Genomic DNA, 23758 nt, shown 5'->3' with positions numbered 1-23758 from the left:
TCCAGACGCACGGTTGCCATCTCAATACGTCAATCCAAAACCGATCAGCGAGGCCGGGGGGTCTCTGTCCTCCTGCGGGCCTCGCGGGATTGCGCAACCTGTCCCGTCGCGGCTGTCCGATCCTTCGTGGCAGGTCGGCCTCAGTGCTCCGGTCCCTTCCTGGTACACAAGGACGGTACCCCCCTCACGCGCTACCAGTTCGCTGCCCTGCTGAGGGCATGCCTTCAAGCTGCCGGATTCCCACCGAGGGACTTTGCCTCCCACTCCTTTCGCATCGGTGCAGCCACGTCGGCAGCACAGCTGGGCCTTCCCCCCGACGCCATCCAGCGGGTGGGCCGCTGGCGGTCTGGGGCTTTTCGCACCTACATTCGCCCTTCTCGAGTGCTCTCCCACTGAGTTGTGTCTGTGCTTCAATTTGTTGCAGGTCAGCGGAGGACTGTTTGGATCTGCGGCCATAGCATCGTGTTTTGGGCCGGGAAATATGCTGCATCATCGGGATGGGGAAGACACCTCGGGCTGGACGGCCACATCGCGATTCGCTGGATCGGCACCCGGGGTATGCTATGGGAGACGCTGGCCCCCACCTTGGTCCGACAGGCCCGCCGGGAGGGCCCACCTGACGCGCTGATCATCCAGCTGGGCGAGAACGACCTGGGCAGACGGGAAGGCCCGGAACTGCAGCGGGCGATGTGCGCCGACCTGGACTATCTAAGGGGATTGTTCCCTCGGACCTTCCTTTTGTGGTCAGACTTGCTCCAGAGGTGCTGTTGGCGCTTTGCGCGTAACCCAGAAAAGGTGGACGGGATCCGGCAGCGGGTGGCCCGCGCCATGGGGCGCTACATTTCTTCAGCTGGCGGCCTACTCATCCCACACCCGGACATTTCTTTCCGCTTGGAGGCGCTGTTCCGCCCGGACGGGGTGCACCTGTCCAGCTGGGGCCACGACATTTGGCTTCAGGACCTGAGAGATGGCCTGCTCGAGTGGTTGCGGCGGTAGGAGCTTTGGCGGGAGCCCCCCCCCTCCTTGGGGGAGAGGGGGGGCTCTGGTGGCGGTTGGTCATTGGATCGGATCTCATTTTGCGGGAGCCAGGGCCTCCGCCCTGGTTCCTGTTGAGGGGATTCCCATAAGGAATCTTGGGGTGAGTCACGGAGGTGCATGCCCAGCTCGGGGGCTGCCAGGTCGGACTCATCTCCAGGTGGCAGGGGAATCATGCAGGGGTGTACACCCAGATGATCTCCTCCCTTAATGCCACTCCTCCGTTCCCCCCCTCAGCTGGGGTCTGAGGGGGGAGGGGTTCATCGGCTTGGCAGGCGGGCCCGCCGATGCATGGGGATCCGATCCAGATGACTGCCTTCGCTCCTTACCTGCTGTGTTAATAAAGTTGTGGCCTGTTTTCTCTCCAGCCGTGTGTTTGGTCTCTGTTTGTCATCGCGCCCGCGGCCTCCGGCCATCAGCACTAGGCTGCAAGCGCGAGCGCCCGACTTACCGGGCGCTCGGTTTGCTGCCGCGGGGCCGGAGGGCGGAGAAGGCGCGGTGGCTGGCTGCCGGCCGGCCCGGGCTGGGACGGCGGCAGCCAATCAGTTTGAATCCCCGCCGTCCAATCGCGGCCGTTGGGGGAGGGGCCGGGGCGAGGCCGGCTGCCGGACCACGGGGAGGGAGTCTTCCCTCTGGTCCGCCAGCTAGGTATTTAAGCAGGCAACTGCCTGGCCCCTCCTCACTCGGCGTCGGGCGGCGAATCCCACCCACCACTCCCATTGTTCAGCGGACCGGGGGGGGGGTCAGTGGTCCTTGTAATTTTCCTTGTCACAACTGTTGGCGGTTGGTCATTGGATCGGATCTCATTTTGCGGGAGCCAGGGCCTCCGCCCTGGTTCCTGTTGAGGGGATTCCCATAAGGAATCTTGGGGTGAGTCACGGAGGTGCATGCCCAGCTCGGGGGCTGCCAGGTCGGACTCATCTCCAGGTGGCAGGGGAATCATGCAGGGGTGTACACCCAGATGATCTCCTCCCTTAATGCCACTCCTCCGTTCCCCCCCTCAGCTGGGGTCTGAGGGGGGAGGGGTTCATCGGCTTGGCAGGCGGGCCCGCCGATGCATGGGGATCCGATCCAGATGACTGCCTTCGCTCCTTACCTGCTGTGTTAATAAAGTTGTGGCCTGTTTTCTCTCCAGCCGTGTGTTTGGTCTCTGTTTGTCATCGCGCCCGCGGCCTCCGGCCATCAGCACTAGGCTGCAAAAAGGTGGCAATCCAGTTCAGGCCATGTTGGATCCTCAAGATGTCCATTTTTACAGGACAAAGAATCTTGCCAGCATCCTGAACTTTTATACCACAAACTCCCCCCACACACCCTGAATCAGTTCAGGAAAATATAAAATTTGAGTTCTCCATGGAAGAAAATTAATTCTTGTTCCCATCAATATGGCATCTTTTGTTTTCCAGCATCTCAGAGAGTCACCAGTGGTCCTGCCAGCTCCAGTAAGGGCACCTTCCTCCAGCTGTCCAACTATCTGTTGACCCACTACAAGAAAGGAGTCCGGCCCGTGAAGGACTGGAGGACCACTACCAATGTGGCCATCGACGTCATGATCTACGCCATCCTCAGTGTGGTACGTTCCTTGGCCCCGCCCCAAGCCACACAGGCCCAACACTCTTGCTGCACTGATTAAATAGGAGTGAGACCATCAACACAATCCACCAACATCTGGAAAATGCTCTCAATTGACAGAAATCGCAGTTCTTCTAGACTCCCTTGTTGGGGGCATTAAATTACTTTGTCGCCAATGTTTACTGAGCATCGTAACAGAATCATAATTTGGTTTATGTTTCCCCCCATCCTGGTTCTGATGTTTGGCCAGAGTCCCTCCCCCTACTCCAAAGTCCTTACAGACTTCTTTTTGGGTCAATGACCAGTTCAAAGTCTTAGAGTACCCATTATCTTTTGGAGATACCCAGCTAAGATTTTAAGGGTATACTTAAGAATATGTGTGAACGTAACACAGAGGCATTTGGAAAGGTATGTTTTAAAGACATGCTAAGTGAAAAGTCGGGCTGGTCAACTGCTTCCCTAGTGAGCAAAACTAATAGGAAACTTGGGTTTGGTGCTGTACCATTTTGAACGTATGCCTCCTCATGTGGAACCAGCCCCTTGTCCATATGGCCTCAGAGAGCTGACAGCAGATCTTTGAGGCATAAAAACAACAACAACATTCGATTTATATACTGTCCTTCAGGACAACTTAATGCCCACTCAGAGCGGGTTACAAAGTATGCCATTATTATCCCCACAACAACAAACACCCTGTGAGGTGGGTAGGGCTGAGAGAGCTCTGAGAGAGCTGTGACTGGCCCAAAGTCCCCCAGCTGGGTTCAAGGGGAGGAGTGGGGAATCAAACCCAGCTCTCCAGATTAGAGTCCTGCGCTCTTAACCACTACACCAAACTGGCTCTGCATCATGCAGAGAAAGACCTTTCCTAGCCCTACTGCCCCAGGAGATGCCGTGGACGGAGCCGTGGCCTGGAGCAGGCAGAGCACATCCTTCCAACCAGGTGGGCAAGCAGGAGAGATGGTCTTCGGCAGAACTAACCTCTTCTCTGCTTTGAACAGGATGAAAAGAACCAAGTTCTTACGACATACATCTGGTACAGACAGGTAAGGCACCCCCAATTCTGTGCTGTCCCTTCTTTGCACCAGCATTAGAAGCAACATAGCCAACCTCCCAGGGTTGGACCTCCAGCTCTCGCGGGTCTTTGTTTAATGTCCTGTAATGCATTTAGTGATTCTTCTGCTTCGTCTCCCTAGTCTAGAAAAATGTCTGAGTTCAATATGTCTGTAAGACTGCAGTTACCATCATGCTAAGTATGCTATACGGCAAGGTTTCAATAAGCGAATGGTTTGCAATCTGAGATGTCTGAGATGCATCTGACGAAGAGAGCTGTGATTCTCGAAAGCCGACGATGCATCTGACAAAGAGAGCTGTGGTTCTCAAAAGCTTATGCTACAATAAAGTTGGTTAGCCTTTAAGGTGCTACTGGACTCTTTACTAATCTGAGATGTGTGGCTATTGCTGCCCACCTTTGAGAGTTTTTAAGGGAAATTCAGAACAATATGAGGAAAAAAATGGGTTAGCAGTGCACATCAGATTATTTGATTGAGTGAGAAAGACAATGTGGAGGGGAACGAAAGAGGGTCAGAGGAAAGGAAGTATGTTTTTGTGGCCAATAGATGCAAAGGACTGAGCAAGGATGTGCCCACTCCCTAATGGTTCTGCCTAGCCCACTCCCCTGTCTTTTAATCGGTCCATCGGCCAAGTCTTCTCCTCCTCCTTCCCACTCTGCAGTGCTGGACCGACGAGTTTCTGAAGTGGGATCCGGGGGATTTTGACAATCTCACCCAGATGTCCATCCCCACCGAATCCATTTGGGTTCCTGACATCCTGATCAACGAATTGTAAGTGGAACAAACCTTCCGGGGACCCCCAGCCCTGCCTCCACTTTGGGGAGTGTCAACAGGCTTAGCCCCCTCCAGTTCTGCTTTCTCTTCGTCTCTTTCCACTTTGTATTCTTGGCAATGGTCTCCGGTTGGCTCAAAGCTGGCACAGGTCTCTGTGTGCTACATATTGCAGATGGGGAGAAGGCTGAGCAATTGGGCTGGTTCCAGTTGTAGAAAACGCTAAACACTCATAATTACCCTTGCTGTGCTGGGCGTGGGATTCAAATATTCCGAGGAAGTCTTTGTCGAGGAGCGAGGAACAATACAGGGGCAGCTGCAGCACCATCAACCCATACTTGGGAGAGAGAAAAGAGGGAAGGGGGAAATAGACCTATTGTTACAAGCATCCTTCTGTTGCTACCAGGAGGAGAAAGTCCTTGTTGGAGGGGGAAAACCCCTTTTCAGATTTCTTTTCTGAAGCCACACAGCCCTGTGGTGGACTCTGTGGGGTGCATCAGAAAAGATCTGCTGCTTCAGAAGAAAGAAAGAAACAAAAACAGGGCTGTGAGGTTCGGGGAGTGAGAAGTGGTGGAGAAGAAAGCTGATGTAGGGACTGTCCACGCCTTTATGGTGGACTGGAGTGATGGGTCTTGTCCTAGAAGTACCCTTGCCTGCATCCTGGAAGTGAAACTGGGAAGTCTGCATGAAGCTAAAGAAAAGGGAAATGATATATTGTCAAAGGCTTTCAGTCGGAGAACGTTAGTTGTTGTAGACGGTGCTACACCTCTGAAGATGCCAGTCACAGCTGCTGGCGAAACGTCAGGAACTACAATGCCAAGACCACGGCCATACAGCCCAGAAAATCTACAACAACTAAAAGAGAAAACATTGCATGTAGGATTTAAAAGATGGGTGTGTACAGGGCTTTTTCTCTGGGGAAAGAGGTGGTGGAACTCAGTGGGTTGCCCTTGGAGAAAATGGTCACATGGCTGGTGGCCCCACCCACCCTGATCTCCAGACAGAGGGGAGTTGAGATTGCCCTCCGCGCTGCTTGGCACGGAGGGCAATCTAAACTCCCCTCTGTCTGGAGATCAGGGGGCGGGGCCACCAGCCATGTGACCATTTTCAAGAGGTTCCAGAACTCCGTCCCACCGCGTTCCCCCTGAAAAAAAACCCTGGGTGTGTAAAGAATTATTGTACAGTTAAACTATTCATAGCAAAATGAAATATACTGTAAGTCAGAGGATTTTTGTGGACAGAAGGATGTATGTACAATTTTTGCTGATTCTCCCTTCTCACGGCAGATCAACTCCCCCCCCCCCCCGCCCCCGCCCCCACTGTTCCTGGATACTCCCTCTCTGGCACAAACCTCCGCTCTGAAGTCTGTTCTTTCACACGACCACCTGTGTTCCAGGGAGGGGGTTACCTTTACAGTCCCCATCCCATCTAATGAAGGGATCTCTGACTGTTGAAAGTTTAAACTGTAGAAATCTAGTTGGGTCTTTAAGGTATTACTGGACCCGAATCTTGCTCTAGTTTCCCTCCCTGTTAGCTTACTGGGCAAAAACCAAGGTCTTCAAGGAACAAGCCCTGAGTGCAAAAGCTCCCCCTTCTGTACAGAGCAGGTGCCTGTCCAACCAAGGCCTCCATACCAGCCTGCATGATGAGGGCTGCTCCCTTTATCAAGATTCGAGTCCAGTAGCAGACCAACAAGGCTACCCACCAGAACCTTCCTTTATCAGTGGCTCCCTTCTTTCAGGTGAGAAGTTGCCACTCATGGACAGCAGGAGCCATAGGCAAGAGGTCTGTCCATTTGGTGAAGCTGGCAAAAGTGATCTTCCCGTGCAATGATGGCATTTTTTGCCATTAGTATTTCCATGAAAAAGCATAGTTCAGAAAAGAGGCCTCTGGAAATGTCAAGAGCTTTTCAAGAATTAAAATGCAAAAGGGGGGGGGGTTGATGCTGAGGGCGCTAAACAGCTGTGCTGCAACGAGATGCCCAGATTTCCATTTCAAGGTGTTCAGGAGCTTTTGCAAACTTTCCCAAAGCTCTTGCGTTTTGAGACCGGGCATCCAGCGCTGCAGCCTTCCATCCCGGGCGCGCACGGGTTGCGTTTCAGCTGCAGCAAAGTGACTTTCCTTGTCCGGCAGCGTGGATGTGGGCAAATCCCCTGACATTCCCTACGTCTACATTCACCATACCGGGGAGGTGCAGAATCTGAAGCCGGTCCAGGTGGTGACCGCCTGCAGCTTGGATATCTACAACTTCCCCTTCGACGTACAGAACTGCTCCCTGACCTTCACCAGCTGGCTACATAACAGTACGTGGTGGCTTGTGTTGTTTTCACCCTGGGAGCTTCTGGCATACTGGCCATTGTAGGGAGAAGAAGCTGGGTCAGATATCTAAATGGGGATGGGGCGGGGGGGGGGGGGCATACCACTGTCACGTTGCAAGGATGCCCTTTATTGTTCCAGCTTAATATCTGAGGCACTCCCTTGCTGCTCCTGGGATAGGCTTATCACTGGCTTCTTTTCTCAAAAACAAAGTGCAAGTTCCGTCTTCAGTGGTAGTCTGTCTTTAATTCCAATCTCCATCTCATGTTGATTGTGAGGGGCATCTGGGGCAACTGTTGGAGACGGAGTGATATAAGTAGGCAGCTTGATAAGATCTAGCATGGTTTGTTTTTGCGGTCCTCATTAATCTTGCAATGATCTTGATGTTCAGGTTCTTAACAAGGTCAAGGTAGTCCCCTATGCAAGCACTGAGTCATTACTGACCCATGGGGGGACGTTGCATCACGACGTTTTCTTGGCAGACTTTTTACGGGGTGGTTTGCCATTGCCTTCCCCAGTCATCTACACTTCAACCCGAGGAAACTGGGTACTCATTTTACCGAAGGATGGAAGGCTGAGTCAACCTTGAGCCGGCTACCTGAACCCGGCTTCCGCTGGGATCAAACTCAGGTCGTGAGCAGAACTTGGGCTGCAGTACTGCTGCTTACCACTCTGCGCCACGGGGCACCTTTTCACATTCTTTGGCCCATCAAAATCACAGGCTTAAGACAATCTACTTTTATTTCATTTATGTCATTTATAGTCCGCCTTTCTCACTGAGACTCAAGGCGGATTACATAGTGTGAGATTAGTACAACCAGTGGCAAGGACATTTCCATACAGTGTCAAGGTCATTATCATAAACAATGCCATAGCGTAAATAAACACAAGTTTGCAAAGACATACTTTTAGCAGGAATCCAATACAGAGTTGAAGAAATGCTGAAACAGAACACAAGCAATTCTAGGACTGACATTAGACAACATGAAGCACGGGTAGTACATAGAGTACATATTGAAAGCAATAGATAATATGTAAGTGGTGAAGTCTATGGCCCCTAACTCATTAGCAAAGCATGTGAGACCCCCTCCCTACAATATAGCCTTCCCATTTGAGTAAAAAGCCTTTTTGAATAATTCAGTTTTGCATCATTTGCAGAAAGCCAGGAGGGTGGGGGCTCTCCTGACCTCCTCAGGCAGACCATTCCACAGGGCAGGGGCCACCACAGAGAAAGCCCGTGTGTGGGCTGCTGTTGACTTCGCCCGTGTACAGACTGGCACCTGTGCCTGCCCTCCAGCTGACATTTAGTGAGAGCTCGCTGTGATGCATAGATGCCAGCCAACCAATCCCTTGGAAGAAGGTGTGGCATAAAGAGGGGAGGGGTTTCCTAGAGAAGGTGGGTGACACTTTTGCTTCTCTTCTTCCTCTCTGCTGTCCCTCAGTCCGAGACATCAACATCTCCCTCTGGCGGTCCCAAGAGGCCGTGAAAAATGACAAGAGTGTCTTCATGAACCAGGGTGAATGGGAGCTTCTGCACGTGCTGAGCTACTTCCGAGAGTTCCGAGTGGACGCCGCCAGCGAGAGCTATGCAGAGATGAAGTTCTTTGTAAGGAACGGTGGTGGTGGGTTTAGTGCGAGCAGCAGGATGGGTCGGGACAGAACTTTCAAGGCCAGTGCGGAGGGTTAGAGAGACATCTCTGTGATGGTGTTAACGTCTGGAAGGCGGCATGGCCATGTGTCATGGATCTGCTTGCCCAAATCCTCCCAACTAGCAATCCCACTAAATGCATGTCCAATGGAAAGTAGATATATTTTAGGGCTCTTCAAACAGTACATATTTGTTAGGTTTTAGCCATTTGTTTAACCAACCAACCATCAGTAGCTGGAGATTCTTATCCGGACAAGGAGAGATACAAAATGCCAAGAGGAACGTCTCTCTACATTTTCTGCCCATTTTGTGATATTAAAACACAAACAGGGAAATGTCACAATGCAAGTCAAAAGGCCCCCTTTCCAGGGGAGAAAGGGTTAATCCTGCTAGACTGCAGTTTTACAGCAAGCAAAAGGGATAAATATTTCAGCAGGAAGAGAAAAGTGGGCAACAATGAACATCCTGGGGGGGGGGGGAATCCGCTCTGCCTCCTCCCTGCTTAGTGAGGCGCCGGGTGCTGTGAAGCTTTTGGCTTGTGTCACTTCGGACCAGCACGAAGGGAACTAAATGAGCTTTAATGGGTTGGGGAAGAGCCAGCCAGCCATTAGCCTTTCTCCCCAGATGGGCCTTGCTCCGGCCTCAGCGTGTCTCTGCACCAGCAGGTGGTCATCCGGAGACGCCCGCTCTTCTACGCCGTCAGCCTACTGCTCCCCAGTATCTTCCTGATGGTAATGGACATCGTGGGCTTCTACCTGCCCCCTGACAGCGGAGAAAGGGTCTCCTTCAAGATCACGCTGCTGCTGGGTTACTCTGTCTTCCTGATCATCGTGTCCGACACCTTGCCAGCCACTGCCATTGGGACCCCACTTATTGGTAAGAGCACGAGAATGCCAGGGAGGCTCACTGCTAGTGCAAAGGTGTGAATGGATGAGGATGCAAAAAAAGTCGGTGGCACAGCATCCCTGGGTAGGTGAAGGTTGCCCCATCATCCAAGTTGGGTTTCGGAGATCAGAAGCACCACGAGGGGAAGTCTATGGAGACTGGCTTCCGGGATCTTTATGGAAGTGCTGCTCGGGCGGTGGCTGGAGCCTGTTTAGGCACAAGCGGGATAACATTCTATTTATTTATTTAGTTAGTTAGTTATTTGATTTTTAGCCCTCCCTCCCCATGAGAAGACTCAGGATGGGTTACAATCATAAATAAATTGCAATAGATAAAACCAATACAATACATCTCAGTGCAAACGTAGATTTCAGCATTCCAGATGGTGCACCCTGTCCCTGCCCACCACACACAAGGGAAGAAAAGGGTGGAGGTGTGGGTTGGTGAACCTCTAACTCCTCAAGCATAAGGAGGTAGATAGACCATATGCTCCCCCTCCAGTGGCAGAAGACAGGCAGGGAGGCTAATTAAATGGATCCAGTGCTGGCCTCAACCAAATGCCTGGTGGAGCATCTCCGTCTTGCAGGCCCACTGAAAAGATACAAGATCTTGGCAGGTCTGAGTGTCTTCTGACAGAGAGTCCCACCAGGTTGGGGCCAGGACAGAAAATGCCCTTATGCCAGTCAAGCCTCTCTGGGGCCAGGGACCACCAGTAGATGGTCCCTACTGCAGATCTAAGAGCTCTCTGAGGTACATACATGAAGCTACCTGAAGGCCAAAGTAGGAGTGAATTCCAGCTGAGGGGAACTTTGGCTGGGGAGTTGTAGGAGAGCTCCCTGGGCGGGGACCGTCAGGAGTTCTGAGCTGGGGTGAGAATGGAAGGAATGGGGCGGGGGAGAGAAGGGCGGCTCTATCTTGAGTTGACTGAGAAAGGGCCGCTGCTGCTTCCCCTCCTCCAGGCGTCTATTTTGTGGTGTGCATGGCCTTGCTGGTCATCAGCTTGACGGAGACCATCCTCATTGTGCGGCTGGTTCACAAGCAGGACCTGCAGCCGCATGTCCCCGACTGGGTGAAGCGCTGGGTGCTGGAGCGAGCCGCCGTCCTGCTCTGCATCCGAGACAGGAACGCCTTCTGCCCTGTCCGCACTCAGAGCTCTGATATGTCCCGGAACGTGGAGAATAATGACAGCACAGGTGAGTGGGAGAGCTAAGCCCCAGCCGACGTCAGGACACACAACCACCACCACCCCTTGGGCCGGGTAATTCATTCCCTGCCCAGATCCAACTAACATCATGGAGGGAAACCATTTCAAGAACGGCTTGTAATGAGCCAAGGTGAGCGCTGACATAAACTGGCCCTTAACTCCCGCACTCAGCTGGGGCACAGGTCCCAAACTGGGTCCCCTTCATTAATCCCAGCTTTACTGAGAAGTTGTCCCACCCCTCTCCATTCCTGCAGCCAAACTGAATCACTTCAGTGTTGAATCCACGCGTGACTATGATGGAACTGCAAGTGGTTCGGTGATCCCGGCGCAGGGAGGGGACTCCCTCATGGTCGAAAACATCCTGAAGGAGATTAGAGCCATTCGCCAGTTCCTGGAGAAGCGGGATGAATTCCGCGACATTGCCCGTGAATGGCTGCAGGTCGGCTACGTTCTGGACGTGCTGCTCTTCCGAGCCTACCTGGTCTCCGTGCTGGCCTACAGCCTCACCCTGGGCACTTTGTGGTCCATCTGGCAATATGCTTGAGACCTCCCCAGCCCCAGCTGCATGTAGGTGGGCTTGGCAGGCGATCTGCATACAAGGCTCACACTCCATGAGTCTTTGGGAGATGATTTGATGCCTCAGTATCTATCAACCATGAAAATCCAGGCTTTAAGGTTCTTCTGCTCTTTAAACACACTCATCATAAGACTTGGGGCCTCCACTGACTCTTAAAACTAGCCGGCATGTATCTGTTTCAACAGCCACATTGCAAAATTCACCAAGCTGGGTTGTGTTCCGCCACTCACAGTTGTCTAAATACATAGAAGGACCTATCATTGCTCCTAAATGTCAAAATATGTCTTAAGACACATGCCAGTAAAAAGCTGCTAGAAAAGACCTTCAAGGGTGATCTCCATTTCAAGGCTCCAGAGTACTAGGTGGGTAGAGTGGAGGAGGAGTAAACATCCACAGAAAGGAGAGCAGGTGGCCAAGTAATGGCTCTTTCTTGCCATTCTCCTTCCTTGGCATTTTGAAGCAACACCTTTCCCACTTGCATCTCAGAGTTAGAGAGCTACATCTTGGCCATACATATATACTGTCACTCAAGGCATTTTGCCCTGTCTATACCTAACACAAGATCAGTGTTAGAATGAGAATCCTGCATTGAAGTCTCACCAGCGGAGGAAGTTCAGTTCCTAGGTGTTAGGAAAAGAAGGTTCCTCTGTGCAGACTCAATGCCCGATTTGACGGGGCTGGGGCGTACACCTACGCACTGACCCCAGCACCCCCCTCCTAGCTGTTTAGCTTTCTTGAATGTATGCTTGGCATTCCTGTGGTTCATGTTCCACTAGACCTGCCAATTAGATCTTTTCTTGTTGGGGTTAGTACTTTTTAGCCATCTTGAAAAATGTACCAGTCATTCATTTTCAAGATCAAATGATGATCAGACAGTTCACCCATTTTGTAAATAGCATTCTGTGCCACCTGTACAGTGGGGGTAAGGACTGGCTCCAATCTAGCCCCCTGCACTGCAAACTGTTTTTCTTTATTGCACCCTTGTGCAATAAACTGAACGCTCCTCTAGTTAAACTGAACATGCTGAAATGTCTCCATGTAGATAGAAGAGGATTTGAAAGCTGACAAGGTATCTGAAGCAGCTACAATACTCAGACCAGATTTTTTAAAAGAAAAAAAAATGATTCAGTTGGGGAGAAAATACTTGTTTAAAGGAGATAAGATGGTATCATCCGTTCGGCCAATTCCTGCTGAAGCAGAAATGTACAAGCTTTGGCCCCAATCTTGAGAAAGGTGCCTGCACTTCAGCTCCATAGAAATTAATGGGAGAAGTTAGTGACAGATAATTCCCATATGTTTCAATGAGATTTTTAAAAGACTAACTTTTTCTAGATTTGCTTTGGATTTGACCTAACTCAACCTGACCTCTGTTTTCTTTCTTGTCCTGAAAAGAAGTCAATGTATTTATCTAAGAAATTCCTATACCTCTTGTTTGTTGTGCACTCAAAGCTATTAATATTTATCAGCCACAGTGTTCTAGGCACAAACAATGTGTACAGCTCCAGTTATTGTTGGGAGTGACAATGAAGTTATGGATTGAATCTAAAGTGCAGCTTTAGCAAAACAGAGATCTTTTAGGTTCCTTGATCATTAAAGGGGTCTTCCTGTATACATCTAAAAATTAGTTAACCTTTTCACAGTATCTGCCAGTGGAAGTTGCCTAACCAAACAACTTCCATATTTTTATATGGGCATAGAGTAAGTCAGCCAAAAATATCAACATACCTTTTCCACCAAACTAGAAAGCTAGAGAATCCCTTGTTCCAAGGAGATGTTCAGCACCATGGATAGAGCAGAGAGCTCACGAATGGCTTTGCGGTCTTTCCCCTCCTATCCGCTAGACTAGAGTGGAGGAATTTCCTTCCCAAATCACTTTTACAAGCTTCTGTGCGAGGATGTAATGGCACTGGGCGCTTTGGGAGACAAAAAAAGCCCACAGGAAAGAAACGCAACAGGAACTTAATTCACACTGAGCTCAAAAGCGCTGAAGTGTAGCTGTTGTCCACAGCACATGCCACCGACACTGCTGGCCATCTGTCAAGTATCCTTTACAGCGGTGTTCTGCCCCACTCAGACTTCTCTGTCTCGGCCTATGGCTGCAAAATGAAATGCAGCTTTGAACCATCCATTGAGAAGAAAGAGGAGTGGGATGGAACAGCTGTCCAGCCCCCAGACTCTTCTTGGGTTGGGTTCAGGGAAGGGCCACACATGTCTTTGCTTATTGAGAATACCCTAAGAAAGCTGTGTGCTGGGATTGCCAGCAAGGAAGAACTGGGAAAATATATCAGAAGGGGATCTTACTAGAGGTGTTGATTATCATGTAAAATGTGACAAAAATAAACCAGATAACTCCCCGAAGTCTAATTAATGCCTTATAAAATCAGGTAGCCAAGGCTCCATCTGTTCCAAGGTGACCACAACCAAGTAGTCATGATGAGGCAAGCTCATCTGGTTGTGGGCCAGCCACCCAGGATGACAACTGAATCATGCCGTGGCTGGAAAATCAAGGGCTCGTGTGTTTGTCTACATGGCCACGAAGGAGAGCCGTCCTGCCCCGGACTGGGGGCAAGCCCCAAGCGGCAAGTACTGCAAGGGCCCCTGGCTTCAGGGTTGCCTGCCTAACTTTATCTGCAATGCCCTTTTCATGGCGCACATGGAGCTTTTTTGTCACAGCATGGAAGGTTCACGTAAGATTTTTAGAAAGACTAGATGAACACAGAGCAGGCTACCAGCAGCCAAGAAGCCTTCAAGGCAACGCTGCGGCCTCTGTCTGGGGGTGCCGTGACTCTGACAAGATGCTGAGGTTAACAGCAAGAGTGTCATACTAAGACCTGAGTTCAAATCCCCACGCTGCCATAAAGTTCATTGGCTAACCTTGGGCCAGTCACACATTCTCAGCCTAACATACTTAACAGGGGTGTTGTGAGGAGAAAATGGGGAAAGGAGAATCACGGATACTGCCCTGAATTCCTTGGATGAACAGCAGCAAAAATGGCAATTAATGGATAATCAGATAAATTGATCGTGCCACATTTGCAATAGACAGCAGGCCACTGACAGTGTGCCAAATGTGATGGACCTTTGATCTGAGAGCGGAACTACAAGTGACAAAAGGCACAGATTGGACATTTGTCAGCTTCCCTCAAGTTTTGATGGGAAATGTGGGCAGCTTGGCGGAATGCTGGACAAGTGACAGTTGAAAAGTCCATTAGACAGCAGTCGGAGAGCGAAGCTGCGAGACCAGGATGCCAACATTTCCCATCAAAACTTGAGGGAAGCTGACAAGTGTCCAACCTGTGCCTTTTGTCACTTGTAGTTCCGCTCTGAGATCCACACCCCATGTTGCATTTCTAGGCTTATGCATATGCCTAGAAGTCTAGACAACAACAAAGGAAGTGTTCTCCAAGCCTCAGCCTCCATTGGGTGTCTCCCAAGGACGAGCATCTTTACTGACCATCTTATTTTCATTGGAGTGTGCTGTCCAGAAGGAAAGGGCTGATCAGGCAGGGACACCCTATTAGGGTAGCTATTAGCCAACAGCTGGAAGGTGGAAATGGAAGCCGAACATCTGGAATGCTCCTTCCTTCAGCAGTTCTACCAACAGCCAGGTCCTAACAGACATTTGGGTAAGCGTCTTGTTTTGTGTAGGGAAAAAGAAAACAGAGCCTCTGCATCTCAGCAACTGGATTTCATTTAAAAGTATGATAGGTTTGAATTATAAACTGCTTTGGAATCCAATCTGGCAGAAAAACAGGGTTGAAATATATTATGTAAATTAAATACACATGTGCGTCATGCAGGTAAGCCATTGGCAAACCAGAATTAGCCATCTCCCCGCTGAGCTGAGTTAGAGGCGACCCCGGGTTTGCTGCCACATACTGGGCGAAACGGCCTCAGTCAGCCTGGCAGCACCCAGGGCTTTTTTTTCTGGGAAAAGAGGTGGTGGAACTCAGTGGGTTGCCCTTGGAGAAAATGGTCACATGGCTGGTGGCCCCGCCCCCTGATCTCCAGACAGAGGGGAGTTTAGATTGTCCTCCACGCCGCTCAGCGGCGCAGAGGGCAATCTCAACTCCCTTCTGTCTGGAGATCAGGGGGTGGGGCCACCAGCCATGTGACCATTTTCAAGAGGTGCCGGAACTCCATTCCAAAGTCTACTCTGCAGACTTTGTTCTTGGCCCCATGAGTTCTCCATTCACTGACTGTCAAGTCTGAAGGAGTCCACTCCACAGATGACATAAACCAAACAAAGTCAATTTCCTGCTAGAGGATTTGTGAAACCTAGGCTGCCTGGGCTGGAACCCCTCGAGAGGGACTCGTTTTAACCGGGTGCCAATGCATGACAAATTCAAGATTTAGCTTGCAGTCCTGTTACATCCAAGCTCGTCTCAAGAAGGCTGGGCTGCCGTGGTGACCATCTCGGCAGAGGCTTCACCTGCAGGAAAACTTCAGGATGACTGGCAGGTGGGATCCTGGCATCAGGGCCAGCATGGGATCCTGGCATCAGGGCCAGCAATGAAGCGCTGATGATCTGTAAGTGGCTGGCTATTGATGAGGTGTCCAGCTAAAGACTTAGTAAGACACTAAATCAGCCCCATTGATCCCGCAGAGATCGATGGTGCTACAGACCTGATCACTGCAACGGGCAATTAACAACCGCTGGAATGAGCTGCCTTCATGTAACATCAAATGCTTCAACAGACAAATCCAATCGGCCCTTCGATCCAGCCCTTCGTGGTGCCACAACAAGGGCTGCATGCTCGCGCGCTGTATGTGCATGCAGGAAGCACATGCATGAGCAGGGACGTGCGTGCACCTTGTGGGCAAGGGTCACCGAGTCCCATCCCATCCCATCCCATCTGTGGGTCTCAACTTTGATGAGTGAGCCAAACTGTTCAGTGGACATTAAACGGCAGAGGATTAAACAAGGAGATTCAACTTTTTGGCTCTCCTCTGTTCCGTTCCCCTGAGGTGAAAAACCAACAGTTGTAGTCTTATTACTTCTCTTTATACATTTATTTATATTTTCTTGAGACAAAGGCCAGTGTGGGAAGTCTACCTGGAGCTCCTTCTTCATGTGGCCAGGAGGGCCAGATCCTGGGCCCCTAGGACTCTGAACTGGGCAGCCAGTCCAGTCCAGTCCCATCCAGTCCTGTGCTGTATGGCAGCCTGCTGCTAAGCTTGGCCCTGGATTGGGGGCACTTATTGTGGCGTATATTATCAAAAGTAATCCAAGCAGTCTGATCTGGTGGGGCTGTTTTTCAAAGAGGCGAGTCCTCATCTAGTAGCCTCTAGGCTGTGAATCAGTCTCAGACTCCCAGAATTAACAGTGAAATCCTAAACAGAGTTACTTCAGTCCATTCAAATCAGTGGGCTTAGACTGGAGTAACTCTGCCTAGGATTTTACCATAAGATGTTCTGCATGCTGGGTCAGAGCTGTAACAGAAGAAAATTTGGGGAGGGTGTGTCAATTTCCTCCTTGCAAATAAAGGATTATTACTTCTGATGTATTATTAAAATTACAGCAGTCACATGAGAAGGTTACTTGAAAATAAGGATCTCCTTCAATTGGAATGTGAAAATAGCAGAAATTCAGAGTTTTGGATCCAAGTTCTGAAATGGAGATCTGGCCGAGTTTATCGCAAAACCATCAAGGCCTGCCCCTTAGGCAAGAAAGGGTGTGGGAGGCATGGAGAGTTTGACTCTGTGGACGTGGGGCCTGGAGAACTTTCCTCTGACGTCAGATTGGTCAGAGATGATGGGTATCTTTTGCCTTCTGGAGTCATCTATTGTCAACTGACCCTGTAAAAGCTTTTGAGAAAAAAGACAGGAAATGATCGTGATGTCTTTGATTCCTCCTCCGATCCCTCAGCTGATCCTCTTGTACTGCCTCAGGATGGGGTGGGGGGAAAGAACGAAGCTGAGTCCCGACTACATCCAGCAGTACAGGAGAGAGGCGGGTCGGTGAAAGGCCTGTGGCCGGGAGGCAGCAGGCCAAGCCTCTTCCACGGCTTTGGAAGGAACAGGCGAGCTCTGCACAGCTGCACCAGCCAGCATTGGGCCTGCTCACTTCCAGCAGTGAACTGGAATCAGTGCTGCTGCTGCAGCTCTTCTTCTGTCCTCTGCTCCGTCCGATTGCAACATGCCCTGTGCAGGCTAAACTCTGAAAAGTCGATGGGCCGTGTAGCTTGCTGGTCCCTTCTGTGGACATGTTTGCACACTCCAGTTCTCCACATGGGGTCACGCTGGCGGATGGAAGCCGTGACATGGCCGCTGTGGTGTAGTGATGACTAGGATCGGGTGACCCAGGTTCGATTCCCCACTCTGCCATGGAAGCTGGCTCGGTGACCTGGGCCAATCACACACTCTCAGCGTAACCTACCTCACAGGGTAGTTGTGAGAATGATGTACGCTGCTTTGATTCCCCAATGGGGAGAAAGGCAGGGTATAAATGAAGTTTAAAAAAAGAATAAAACTTTGCAGCTGCAATTCCCATATTTATAAAATTTGCAAAAATCACTGCCAAGTACCATAGGCCAATATGGGCTGCAAGAGCCTTTCCTTATTCCCTGTGCAAAGTATGTCAGGAGGTTTCCTATGCGTGAAACACACACACACACCCCACATTCTACGAAACCCTTTGCTAATCCTAGGAACAAGTGAGTTAATAACCGTGAGGAAGAATGAGCAAACTGAGATCATTTCCCAGGCTGTCCACATGATGGCAGCGTAGCCCAGTGATTGTGCCGCAAGAGCACAGGTACCCTTTACCCACCTCACCCCGCCCTATCCCATAGAAAGGAATCGAAGAGGGCTGGGAAAGGTCAGCAACAAAGCTGAACAGCAAATCAGAGACAGGTTTTGGGGACAAGAACGTGTAGCAACCGGTGTCAGCAGGATCTACGCCGCTGCTTAAAAGGCTGGCGGGCACTGCTTGGCTGGTTCTTAAAGTTGCAGTTATATGCATTATTATAAAAAAGAGGCTGGGAACTCTCGTCACTCTACATGCCTTCCAAGGCTACTGATAAGGTCTTGCTAAGTCTGCTGTGGCATGCTGAAATCAGGCCAAGGGGCCCCAGGGGTGCCATCGTCACATGGTCCGAATATCTTGTTCTTCTGATACAGCAGTTCCAGTTTCTGCCGTGGCTTCTTCCTAGGGCTGGGGGAGGGGCACAAACACCAGCAATGACGGGGTGGCTGTGGTGGTGGGGGGCGGGAATCAACTGAGAGCCAGTTTAGTGTAGTGGTTGAAAGTGCGGGACTCTAATCTGGAGAACCAGGTCTGATTCCCCACTCCTCTGCTTGAAGCCAGCCGGGTGACCTTGGGTCAGTCACAGCTTCTAGGAGCTCTCTCAGCCCTACTCACCTCACAGGGTGTTTGTTGTTGTGGAGATGATAATAGCCTACTTTGTAAACTGCTCTGAGTGGGTGTGAAGTCATACGGAAGGGCGGTATATAAATCGAATGTTATTATTATTACTACTATAGTAAATAATTACAAGATAAAACAAATAAGGGCCTAGCTATGTGGAATTCTCTGATACAAAAGGAACAGAAACTGAAGATTAACTAGAATGCAGATTTGAGAGGGGTGAAGTAAATATCACAGCAATCACAGAGAACAGTGCATTTTTGGGGGGGCGCATTTGGAACTCACTTGTGATGTGCAAGAAAGAACACACGCACATGCGACTTCCGGCCTATCAAAGTGAAACCTAAAGGCCTGCTCATGAGAGCTTTTTAGCTAGGGATTGCTGCCTTAATGAATGGACATGCCTCCCAGGACACCTGTCTCTTAGTCCCTTCAAAACCCTTTCCCACAATGCCTTTGGCATACTTCCGTTAGTCCCCACCAGGGCTTTTTTTCTGGGAAAAGAGGTGGTGGAACTCAGTGGGTTGCCCTCAAAGAAAATGGTCACATGGCTGGTGGCCCCGCCCCCTGATCTCCAGACAGAGGGGAGTTGAGATTGCCCTCCGCGCCGCTTGGTGGCATGGAGGGCAATCCAAACTCCCCTCTGTCTGGAGATCAGGGGGCGGGGCCACTGGCCATGTGACCATTTTCAAGAGGTTCCGGAACTCCGTTCCACCACGTTCCCGCTGAAAAAAAGCCCTGGTCCCCACCTCTCCACTTACATGAAACTAAGGCAGAACTGGCACAAATCCATAGGCCCCTCCCATTTATCTTGCCTCCCCTGTCCTATTACAAGCTCCTTGGGGCAGGGACTTGTCTTGGACTTTGGAAAGCATAATGCACGTTTATGGTTCTTTGAAAATGACAAAATAATATTCACCCCTTTTGATTGGGGGATTGGTATTGTGTATTTGATGGATGCCCTCCCCAAACTTTTACATTGCGCAGATATTCAGCTTTAGGTAACGTGGTTTGGATCCATTGTTTTCTGTGGCTAATCTCTCTTCCTCTTACAGATGATCGTGTTTAATCGAGGATCATGCAGTGAAACAGATGATCACAGGGGAGAACCTGAAGGGAAGTTCTTAGCAGATAGCAGTAAGTAAAATCACATGGCAGCGTGTCGGATTTGGCTGTTTAACAGCACAAAGTTAAGCGGAGGGCGACTTAGAACATGTGAGCCAACATTTGAGTAAGCGGTTACGAAAATCACTAAGAAGATGGGAACGTTATTTTGGGGCAGGGGGGCGGGGCTACCAATTTTAATTCAGCCATTCTTTATTCCGAAGGAAGTCTTCATGAATACTGAGTTTTCTTCCTCCCGTTAAAAAAACAGCATTGCAACATTTTTGGGCATGGCGTGTTTTATTGTTTTATTGCAATGTTTCCATCTCACCTTTTAGCCAGAAGACTTCACAAGGTGGATAATAAAACCAAATACAATTGATTAGTGACCAAAGCATCTCATGTACACAAAAAGGTAATGCGAAACGTCTGAAGAGGCGGCCTCGGGAGAAACCAGACGGATAAAACAAAGATCACTGCAAAAGCACACAGAGATTTAAAGCCAGTTCAGTCTAGCTGGGGTCCTCCAAAGCTTTCCTAGACCACACCTTTAAGCCGGCATGTCCATGCCATCAGGGCAAGGTTGCCATAGCAGGTGTTGTCTCATCTCAGTGCTCCTGTAAAAATGATCCTAATCCACCTGGCCACCCACTTGATGGGGCACACAGAGAAGGGCCTTGGAGGAAGATATGGACATGCAGGCAGGGCCATATGAGAATCAGCAGGCCTCCCATGGAATCTTGCAAGGACTTGCGAGTGTGTTCAGGATTAAGTGTGCGCGTGTGTGCATGCAGGTGCATTGTCTTCTTGGAGAAACGTAGCAAGGAGAGAGCCTTCCCCCCTCCCCCACCTCATCAAATACCAGCTTCGCACCCAGTGTCGGTTCAGCAAGATCTCTGGGGTCCCCAAATGAGGATCATTTTTTGCTGTATGGAGCCAGTGATAGTGTCTCTATAGCTCATCAATAATGGAAAGTATAAACAACACTTTACATTAAGTGACACTAATTACCCCCATAGACTCCACGTAATTACATGTTTAACTACCTTTTGATTTTTATGGCATTACGCAGCCCAGCATGGCAAAACCCCTCATGAAGCTCCTCGGGTTCACGTTTTCCACCGGGAGCATCTCAGAAGAGAAGGGAGGGGGGGAATCTCTCTCTCTCCAGGAGTTGCTCTCACGTCAAGCAGAAATGGCTTTTGGGATGGCAATCTCAGGACTGGACAGGCTTGCATTTGGGTTCAGGTTGTCAGGCTTCAGCGAACCGAGGAGTTGCCTCTCTCGCCCATTGACTTAGATGGGGGCCCAACCCAGTGAGAAGTTCCCAGCTGCACGAGCCCCCTTCGTGCCTCACAAGGCACCCCCCCAATGAATTGGAGCCTCTCAAGAATCCCAGCAGCTGTCTTTTGACCCACCCGAGAGGCCCCCGAGCTTCCGCACAAAAACCCGCAGTGCCCCAGCAGTGGGCTGTACAGTTTGCATCTCAATAAAAGGAGCAGAAACGCGGCAGTTAATGTAGTCAGTAAATAAATAAAGGAGGGCTTAAGCTTAGTGTACAGCAATCAGTTTAGAACTACAGGATAATTAACCCAGCAGGGGGCTGGAGCAGCATATAGTCAGGTTTAAATGAACGAGTTCACTTTCATTGAGGCAAACTTGCTCGACTCCCTGGGGAGTATAAAAATACATTGAGAAGAGTCGGGAAAAGGCGCTGAGTGGAGGCACGCACGGGCACACACGGCAGGCCCCCCCCCCGACCGCCCCCTCGTCTCCTCAACCCAGAACAGCTCTTTCCTCTCCTCCTTAGACATGTTGATTTTGAGACAACACATGAATCCCAGTTCTGTTCTCAGTCCCTTTTCCACACAAACAGAATTCTACTATCACCCTCTTCCCCCAGGCCTTGGGAATTGTCTGCCCAACTAAAGCCACCTTCCCCTATCACGTCAGCTACTACGTTTGTCAACATTACATGACTGAGCCTTCCCCTTCCCAGGAGTTACAATATCTGCAAATTTCTCTGCTCTTTCACAGCAGTGCAGCCAATGGTCTGGGAGGGCTTCAGAAGTGGGGAACTGCTAGACTTGTATATCAAACTTGGTTAGGGTAGCGGATGCCCTATTTAAAGGGTCCACTTAGTCTAAGGCTAGATCAACCAGATCCCGATAAGCTTCACACAGGCAGTGCTTCTTTGTGCAGGTGGTCTCCACCGACATGAAGAGGAGCAGGAGAATCCAGTAACCAGCCACACACAGAGAGGCGGAGGGGCGAGTGGAGCCTGTGGGCCCAGGAGCTGTGTGGGGAACTAAACTGGGAGCGATCTGTATCTCTCCCTGCAATGCAGATCCCTTGTCAAGGTCCCCAAGGAACCAAAGACCCTGAAAGTCACCTGTGGCGAGCCAGATCTCCACCTGGAAAGCCCCTCTTGGTCCTGGGTGTCTTGGGGCGAAGTCTCAGGAGATGTTAATGGAAACCACGTTCTTGCTCCCTGTACAATAAAGCCAGAGCGGCCAATTCATTTGGCCCGCGGTGAAACACGGATGTCCGCCCAGAGTTTCATGAAAACATCCAAGACATTTCTAGGGTTTCAGGGGAGGCTCCTCCAAGGCCAGCAAATTGTCTCTAGGGAGGGTGGAGGGGTTTGCCCATTCTGAGACTTCTCTCAGGCAAAATTTGTGGTGAATTTGAGGTTCTTGCTTGGGATAAACCCTTGGTGAAATTTCTGATAGTTCTGAGAGCTAAGCTACAAGAGACGAATTACACGAGGAGGAGCACGTGAAGGGAGAGTCGCAGTGTTAGCCGGGAAGCTGAGTTTTAAAAGAGATCGGAAGGCTTTGTTCATTTCCCTTCTCTACAGAGCCAGGGTGATGCTGCTCAAGTGGTTTATTTCCTCTTCGCCTCTGAGAAGGGGAGGTGAAACTGACAGAGCCTTCCAGCGGCAAAGAGGAAATTAACAAACCCTCTGAGGAGGGATCTTTGCTGGCTCTGTAGAGAGGGGCAATTGACAAAGCCTTCCGATCTCATTTAAAACTCAGCTTCCCGGCTAACATTGTGACTCCCTTTAGGTGAGCATCCTCCTGTAATTCGTCTCTTGTAGCTTGGCTCTCAGTCATTAAGACAAGCAAAACTTCTCAGAGGAAAAAATCTCCCTAGACAAATCTCATCTGTGTTTTTTGCAATACAAACATGATCAATTTTCTCATTTCAAAGGGCAAAGGACATCCCCCCCGCCGTTTGGTGAAAAGATACGTTTTGACATTCCAAATTTGCTGGAAGTGAAAGTTGTAACCATCACAAGGAAGCATTTCAGTAAGACGAGGATAAAAGCCAGATATCACAATATCAACTGCAATTACAAACTAAGGATGAGAAAAGAGAAGCTGTTTCATCGGAACAAAATGGCCATTTTCTGGATAGTTGACAGCGCTGCACCGGGAAATTCACAGCTTACCCCTTGCGACAGAAAACAGGCTCAAAAAGTCTCCCTCAACACAACTAAGTTCCTGAGTCGGCAGCTGAGCCAATCTAGGATTCGAAGCTGGCTCAAAGCTGTTCCAAACTCACATTGTCAAAGCTCCCGTTCTAGCCATTAGATCATATCTGGGTCAAAGAGCACACAAGGAGGGAAAGAACTCCTGCCATACAATGTCTATTCAAGCCCGGCCGCTATTCACTCCGGTCTTCTCCCCCCACAACCAGGAACACATGACCTCTCCCCCTGCCCCCCATCCGAAGCCCAAGCCTATACCTTTTGATGTCACTTAGCAGAAAAAGGCAATTAAATGTTTTCAAGAGGCTGCCTGGAAGGAAAGCTCTGATGGGAGCCACTGGAGCAAGGAGCAGGCAATGAAGATGCATGTTTAGCTCGCAGGGTGAAGAAGGAAAGGACACCCATGGAATTCCAGGGCTCCATGCAGATATTGGAACTAGTTTGTTCCCAATGACATTTGTTTTGCATCTTTGATGCTTGGACATACTGCTTGGAACAAGGAGATGACCGCATCATGTATTAAAATAGCAGAGTCCATCTTATAGACTGACAAAGAGAGCTGTGGCTCTTGAAAGCTTATGCTACAATAAAGTTGCTTAGTCTTAAAGGGGCTACTGGACTCTGTTATTTTGCTACTACAGACTAATACGGCTAACTCCTCTGGATCTATGCATCATGTATGTTTCCTTGGAAGCAACTTCCTCCACGTTTCTATGA

The 23758-nt window shown here is 50.0% G+C and overlaps 1 protein-coding gene across 1 annotated transcript; it reads left to right on the top strand.

Annotated features, from left to right (window-relative positions):
- The first annotated feature begins 558 nt into the window (after nucleotides 1–558).
- LOC129342286 (5-hydroxytryptamine receptor 3A-like) lies at nucleotides 559–11042 on the top strand. The gene is made up of 10 exons (XM_054997972.1): nucleotides 559–992; nucleotides 1404–1609; nucleotides 2439–2605; nucleotides 3603–3647; nucleotides 4336–4445; nucleotides 6579–6748; nucleotides 8204–8367; nucleotides 9075–9285; nucleotides 10254–10487; nucleotides 10753–11042. The coding sequence occupies exons 1-10, from the start codon at nucleotides 559–561 to the stop codon at nucleotides 11040–11042; spliced, it is 2031 nt and encodes a 676-aa protein (XP_054853947.1).
- Nucleotides 11043–23758: the final 12716 nt, after the last annotated feature.

This window comes from Eublepharis macularius, chromosome 14, assembly GCF_028583425.1.
Source record: "Eublepharis macularius isolate TG4126 chromosome 14, MPM_Emac_v1.0, whole genome shotgun sequence".
NCBI lineage: Eukaryota > Metazoa > Chordata > Lepidosauria > Squamata > Eublepharidae > Eublepharis > Eublepharis macularius.
Note: the sequence above shows the minus strand (reverse complement) of the source record. Positions and strands in the feature narration are given on the sequence as shown.